The 7,750-nt window shown below is 31.7% G+C and overlaps 1 protein-coding gene across 2 annotated transcripts; it reads right to left on the bottom strand.

Annotated features, from left to right (window-relative positions):
• Window positions 1-349: 349 nt before the first annotated feature.
• Window positions 350-5,734, bottom strand: LOC106756426 (serine/threonine-protein kinase GRIK1). 2 transcript variants are annotated; one of them, XM_014638850.2, is made up of 13 exons: window positions 5,316-5,734; window positions 5,020-5,204; window positions 4,538-4,917; window positions 3,923-3,997; window positions 3,797-3,841; window positions 3,551-3,625; window positions 3,075-3,162; window positions 2,820-2,944; window positions 2,484-2,579; window positions 1,375-1,441; window positions 1,170-1,285; window positions 849-927; window positions 350-765 (listed from the first exon to the last, which is right to left on the bottom strand). In XM_014638850.2, exons 3-13 carry the CDS (start codon window positions 4,865-4,867, stop codon window positions 623-625), a joined length of 1,239 nt encoding a protein of 412 aa, XP_014494336.1. In that variant the 5' UTR covers window positions 4,868-4,917; window positions 5,020-5,204; window positions 5,316-5,734; the 3' UTR covers window positions 350-622. The 2 variants fall into 2 exon arrangements, with proteins under 2 accessions (XP_014494336.1, XP_014494337.1); XM_014638851.2 differs by having other exon boundaries at window positions 5,366-5,734.
• Between the last annotated feature and the right edge of the window lie 2,016 nt (window positions 5,735-7,750).

Below are 7,750 nucleotides of genomic sequence, written 5' to 3'. Positions count from 1 at the left end.
AAACCAAAATGTATCCCTAGTTTGTCTGTTTCTGAGGTATAAAGATGAGGCACATGCAGAGGAGGGAAAAGTCTAGATAATAATAACAACAAGGGCAACAAATGCTTCTTTGGGTTGGTGCTTTCCACCCTTTATCATTAAAAGCACATAGAATAAGAACATGATACCTGCTTTATTCCACGTGACATCAGAATCAGAATTTATAAAGTTGTTCCAGCTCATTGCGGTTCTTGATAGTATGTTGTCAGAAAAGGTATTTTACTCTGCATCTTTGAAGCACAAAATTACTTAAACTTCAGAGACCGTGGAAATTGTTAGGGTAGTCATTTTCCTCACTCGGTAGCTATCATGCCAAAAAATGGATCTAAAAAGCCTTGTGCATGTTGATGGTCAATGTATACAAAGATAAACATAAGTTTCTACTTCTGAACATCAAATTCTCTCACCAAAAAATAAGTAAACATTTTTTATCCCCTGCTACTTATCATGCCTAGATGAGCCACATTTTCTTAAAGTTTGAGATTCCTTCAAGACTGCCTCTCTAAAATCATAAAATACCACGAGTCTCACGGGAAAAAAATCAGGGTTTTCAACTGTACATAAATGCAAGCTAAAATTAATTTTAGTTGGTCTTGCTCTCATCATGGTTTTCAATCCCTAAGCTCTTCCTTTTGCACCAACAAAGGTACTCGGGAATTGGCCCATCATCTCCGATAATCCAACTATCTTCCGCAACATCACCCAAAGTCATCCTTAGTCTTGGATCTGCAGATTTCAAATGTACCTTAATCATTAACAAGGCAAATATAATCACGTGACATGACTTAAATACAGAACGATATGCATACCTTTCGAAAGTAAGCCTTCTATCAAGTTCTTCAATGGCGGATTCAAATTATTGGGGAGTACCAAAGGATTATTGACTATCTGGATTTAAAAAAAAAAGCATGTTAAGTTCGTAATATAGGCGCTGATAAAAAAAAAAAATTGCGACATAGGCACCAGTGGCAGTGAACATGAATGTCATGTACAATATCAGGTGAAAAAGTTGTGAAATTTTGTAAAGGAAATATGCGAACTTGCGAAAAGTGAAAATTTTGTTGTGATTATAATAAAAATAAAATCTTGCATCTTTCTTGCTTTGTCGTATATATGTCTGTAATTCTTACTTTGTCGTATGTATCTTGAAGTGTGTCTCCAAGAAAAGGGTATTCACCCAATATCATACAGTATAAAGTAACTCCTACTGCCCAGGTGTCAGCAGCTTTACCACCATAGGTCAGACCTACAAAGATAACCAGACACAACAGCAGTGAGAGCCTGTACTTCAACTAATATCAAAAGAACCTTGCAGGCTTGAAAAGTAAAACCAACCTAAAATACACTCTGGTGCAGTGAAAACAGGAGTGCCAGGTGATCGACGAAGCTCATCCTTATTATCCTGCAAAATGAAACGGTCAAATTTTGTTGTAAAAAAAGTAACGAAGAATAGAATGAACTAGGATAGATGTGAATGATCCAATTAAGAACGGATTTAGAGTTTTGTCTTATATACTAAATTTTTTCTCCTTTGTATTTTCCTTAGTCATAGAAGATTAGCTGGTTTTTGCCTGACCAAATCTGCTTCTGTATAGTAGCATTAGTCTGTTTGAATTAAGGGGAAAAGCATTGCTTTTTCTCTATATATGCTCATCATTAGTGGGATATGGCAACAGACTGGGGTGATGCAGCCTCTAACCACAACGGGGGCATGGTTGCTTCACTTTTCCATCTGATGGGGAATTAGAAAAGCATGGCCTCCAAAATCACTTCTGGTATTCTACACCGAAAAATTTCAGAGCCAACGTCACTCAATGCGATAAGAGTTTGTATTCTACACTGGAAAATACCCTTTTTTACCCTGTGCTTTATTTAATTTGATATATGCTTTTGATGGATATTTTTGTGATTCCCTTATTTAACACACAAAAGAGCAGAGGGTGTTTGCTTCACGTCATTTTCTTTAATTCTGCGGATTTGAATATTAGAAAAATATTCTCATGATTGCGCAACTCTTTGATCTCTCTTTCTGTCTTCTGTCTTCTATTATCATTCTCTTTCTGTCTCTTTCCCACCTAAATTCTATATCATTATCTAAACTCAGTAGGTCAGAATCAATTATATGATTGATGATCAACTAATCACCTATAGAGAAAATCAAGAGTTCCTGTGCTTTGACACACTAGCAAACTTCTTTATTACAATTTGTGATAAACTTGTTTAATGAAGTCATTACTTTATATCAACTATTGATGAGTACATAACTTTCATCCTTTGCTGTAATCACATTTAAAGTTTCACAAATTTGCAATCCTATTTCAGTTTCCCCTAAAAGAAAAGTTTCACATGTTGCAGTTGAAGAAAGACTAATGCCCTGTAAACTCAACAGCTTTGATGTTATTTTAAGTAATCAAATTTGCATTTGGAAACCGGAATAGCATTACCTCAACAGCCTGGCTGACACTGAAATCCCCTATCTTCACAGTACCATGACGAGTAATCAACAGATTATCCGGTTTAATATCCCCATGTACTATGTTCTGCTTTTCCAGAAAAAAGAAAATCACTAAATTGATCAAACTACTTCAAACATATTTGAAAATAAGATGAGCATCTAAGATAAATGGTGTCATTTTATAATTTCTTTTCGTTGTTTAACATGAAAACCATCACATATTGCTATTTATATGAAAAAACTGTGAGTGAGAGAGAGAGAGAGAGAGAGAGAGAGAGAGACTTAATTAGTATGAAGCACACAATGATAGATAGAGAAATATTACATGAGCGTGAAGATAAGTTAATCCAGAAACAATATCACGCAAGTATCTCCTAGCAGTCTCTTCACCTAACCCACATGCGGGACCTGTACCCTCACAGACCCATTTGCCTTCTACGTATTCAAGTACTGTTTGAGAAAAATCAGCAGTCAAGCATATGAATTCAACTGTATTATTTATCTTCACTTCAACTCAAATACACATAATTTTTAGTAAATCGTTAAATAAGAAAACCAGGAAGAATCTAGTCCTCAGTACCCATATAGAAGTGATCCGACTCTGGGTCATCAATCACCTCAATGAGATTTACTATATTAGGATGTTCCACCATTTTCATAATGAGAACCTGGAAAAAGAAAAATAATATTGGCCTTTTAACATACTATAGGGACATCAACAGCTAAAGCAGATAGATTTAGAAAACATAGTTTATCATAAATACCAAACCAGAAGCATAATAAGCTGAAAAGCATGCAACAGAATTTTCCAGAAAATGGGAGGTACAAGTTTTGCCAAAAAGAAAGAATGTGGGTACTTTCTAAAAGTAAATAAATTGCAAGTACAGTCTAAAGAGAACCACGAATAAAAACAGATGGCCCATGAGGTGAAACCATATAGAGGCATACATGAGGGAATTATATAATGTATTTACCAAAATTGAACATATTCATGTTTTAAACATATTTCCAGTTCAGAGTTCAGACTGAAAACCAAAGATATACTAAGAAATATACCTCTCGTAGTACGTCAGTCATGGCAGTTTCTGAGGGTGCAACTCGAAGCTTCAGTAAATGAGATTTATGAAAGGCCTTCAATTGAAAAGATTTCAAGCTCAACAAACGACAAAAAACACCACTATCTTCAAAATTATTGGAAAATTCAATACATGTTAAAGCCCAGTGTAAAAAAACTATGTCCATATGGTCATGTTTCCTACAGTAATGAATAATCTGTCTACCAACACCAAAAATTTTCCTTACCTTGATTGCATAATGCTTTCCATCCACAGAGCTACGATAAAGAGCCTGTCATGCATGTAAGAAAGAGGCTTAGGAAAACTGTCTTCATTGAAACTGGAAAAGTAATCAAGTACCATGAATACTAACCACTTTTCCGTAGCTGCCAGAACCAATCTTATACTCACGAATATACTCATTTATCATCTTGTTCCCATTTTCATCCTGAAAATAAAGGTTCAATATGACTTCCAAGTTCTGAGAGAAAATATATTCACAACAACAGAGAAAATATATTCGTCAATACTAGTAAATCTTCAAATAGGCATTATAAGTGAGAGAGATGTAAAATTCATTGCAAGGTTAATAAACCAAGAACCTATGGCAGGTGAAGAAGCAGATAACACAATAACTTTAAAAAAAATAATAATAACCCAAGACATTTCAAATATTCAGCCACAGCTTCATGTCTAACACTGAAAATGTTGTATGTATGATATAAAAATTACACTCTTTGACATGTAGCATTCCATTAAAAATCTATAATAGTTCATTTTCTATTTAAATTAAATAAATATAATAAATTTAGATTGCAGCTAATAATATAAACACACCACATCATAAAAGAGAGGAAGTAACTGGAAACCATAAACCACATAAAACAGTGAAATTTTCATTCAAATATAATCAAGATCAACCAGCACAAAAAAGGTCAAAATCACAATTGGAGCAAAATCTATAATGCTACACCCACACAACAATTACCTCCATACGAACAACTTTGTGAGTATCTTTAACAGGAAACTGCCTACAAACCATGTCATTCTCTACTCTCAGGTTCAAAATTTCTTCTGATCGCTTTGGCCGAGTTTCTTCCTCGGCATCATCTCCACTAGTGTTATTAACCTCATCGTTATACAAATGGTCGCCCTCTTCATCTTCAATGTCATCATCAACATCCAACAGAGGCTCCTGGTAGAGATTATTGTTAATGGCAGGCTTAGACCTTTGTCTTTGACGGTTAGGTGTCCTGATGAACCCAAAACAACTACAGCACCCCATCACACAGGCAAAAGAAAGAGTCTTTTCGAACATGAGGAGCTTGGACCCAAAAGATGATTGATTAAGCCTAAAAGTTTTAAAATCTACAACAGCAACAAAACAGTTAAGTTCACTATGCCAACAACAATACCGCATGACATCTTCAAAATCAATAATTTTATCAAAAAAACACTAGAAGTTCTTACCCGAATTAAGAGGGAAGAAAAGAGGGCTTCAAGGTTCAAGCCAACTCAACGTTGCTGTTCCAATGGGTGCCATTCAGCTAGGTGGAGAATACGAGTTGCGATATAAAACCCACAACTTCGATTCACATCCAACAACATTATGTTGATAACTCCAGTTTAGAACAGCCGTAGGAGATTTGGTTGACCTTTGGCGTGAAAAAGGAACAGGTATAATTTTAACAAAATCGCAATCATCGCTAAAAATAGACAAATGGGTCGCGATTGGAGAAAATAAAATTCATAAATTTACTAAGAACCTTGGGTAATGCCGAAAACGACAGATGCATGCCAGTGTTCATAAAGTTACCTCCTTTTGATGCTCGAGAATGACAAAGTGCGATAGCCCTGACCGTCACCCAAGCTACAGAGCAGACCTAGATTTCAAGCGCTAATCAAAGGTGTTTCGGAGACCCATAAACCCTAAGTCCCTAAAATCAATAGGGAAAAACGAAAAAGAGAAGGGAATCGTAATTCAGAATAGTAATTGAAAACCCCAAATGTAAGAAATTAATTCAATTAAAAAGGGAAAAGCTTAAAGATGGGTGATGAAAAGGGAGATAGTGAAGTGGAACTGAGAAGAAAGAGAAGTGTAACTAGAGATTTGGAGTGAACAGAAAAAAGAAACCAAAAAAGGAATATTTGGAACAGCCTCCGAGGAAGAAAATGCTTATATTGTCTTTATCATTTTAAACTGAATAATCTAGTAATGGTCGATTTAGGTCTTTCTTGGTACTCTGAAGTACTTATTCTAAAACTAAATTCATTTGTTTTCTTAAATGGACTAATTGTTAGTGTGAATTTATTTATTCGATCATATTTTTGATTTTATCTTTTAAAACTACTGATAAATATTTTAGAATTACAATTATTAGTAGTTTAAATACACTTCTACTTAAATCATTTTAGTAAATAGCACTTTTATTTGAATCTTTTAGTAAATAATTGGAATAATTTTACAATACATGGAAAAAAAAGAGTGGAAAATGGGGAGGTGTGCAGGTGTGTGTATATAGATTATTTTAATTAAGATTAAATATATTTTTAATCATATTTTTATATTTAAATTATGATATATTTTTGAACAAAAATAAATGGATATTGTTATTTTAATTTTTGTTATTTCTTAAATATCTTTCATGTTAATATTTGAGACATTTATATTATTTAACAAGTTTTAACTTGTCAATATAAAATTTCGTTTAACAAATAAAAAATTAATAATAAAAAAATTATATTTATTAAATTTTTAAAATTTAATAATTAAAATATATAAAAATTTAAAATAAAAACAATTTTTTTTGTGTGTTTAAGTTTAAAAAACTTAAAAATATACTCAACTCTTTTATTTAATTTTTATTACATTAAATTATATAAATTTTAATTTTATGAATATTTAATAAAAAATATTTTTTCAATATATATATATATATATATTACTTTTATTAAAAGATAAAATTATCACGTTAAGAGAGTTATACCAAATAAAATTAATAGGTGTATTTTTTGTTGTATAATGATGGTAAATTGATATTTTACCTTCGAAATAACATAAATGATAACAAAAATGCATGATAAGATTATAATAATAATGGAAAGAAATAAATTATTACTAAAATTTAAATTGAAATTATAAAAGTAAATATTCGTGTTAATTTTTATAATATTATAATCATGTAATATCTAACACAAATTATTATTTATTCACTTTGTTTTATATTGTTTTATTTAATTGAATCTCAATTTATCCGGTAACTACTTTTCGAGATGCAACATCTTAAAATATTAGTTATCTTTTATACGGAATTTTTAAGTTTTTTTTTTCTCCCTTCACTTCCCACTATCTTTCTCCACCTTCTAGCATTTTTTTTTTATCATTTCTAGATAATAAAACTACGGCAAAAGGTTATACAGCCATGTCCTGTTATCAGATTATATGTTCTAGTGTCAGCTAATATAATTCTATCTAGAAAAAGAATACGATAGTTCAAAATTTGAATCCTCAAAAGAAAAAAAACAAAAAAATTCAAAATATGATAGAGAAAAAATTGTCACAATTTAACAAATTGATAAGTGAATGAATATTTTTCACAAAAATTGTTATCTTTGATAAGAACTAAATTTAAAGAAGTCACAATCTAACATATCAATAAGTCAAAAGATATTTGCTATAAAGAAATCCATCTTTGATAATAATTAATTTTAATCTAAGAATTGAAAGACTTCTCGCTCAATGAGAAACCAATTTTTTTATGTAAAAGCGTGTCTACGTATGTATTTGATATCTTATATATAGGAAGATATGTTTAAGCCACGTAAGAAATCTTTAAAAAAAAAAAAAACCAAAGACATTGAACCAAAAAATTGTTAAAAAAACATATAACATATTCATACTGAAAATTCAATAAATCTAAATATATCAAACTAACACATTTAATCATATTCAGATTTACAAAGAATAAAAGCGGAAGCAAAAAGACCAACCTCCAGTTGTATGTTTGCCTAATTTATGGTTTCCGAACCCTTGCTCTTAGAACAAGATGGTGATGTATATGAAGTAAATAGTAGGCTCAGTGACCTGATACAAATTTTTCTGTAGTATGTAGTACTCCAAAAACCATCACGGAGTATTTTATATAGTTAGAAGAGATTGTTACGGGAATTATGGGCACACCCACACACGTTTGAAAATAGT

The sequence above is a fragment of the Vigna radiata genome, chromosome 2, assembly GCF_000741045.1.
Source record: "Vigna radiata var. radiata cultivar VC1973A chromosome 2, Vradiata_ver6, whole genome shotgun sequence".
NCBI lineage: Eukaryota > Viridiplantae > Streptophyta > Magnoliopsida > Fabales > Fabaceae > Vigna > Vigna radiata.
Note: the sequence above shows the minus strand (reverse complement) of the source record. Positions and strands in the feature narration are given on the sequence as shown.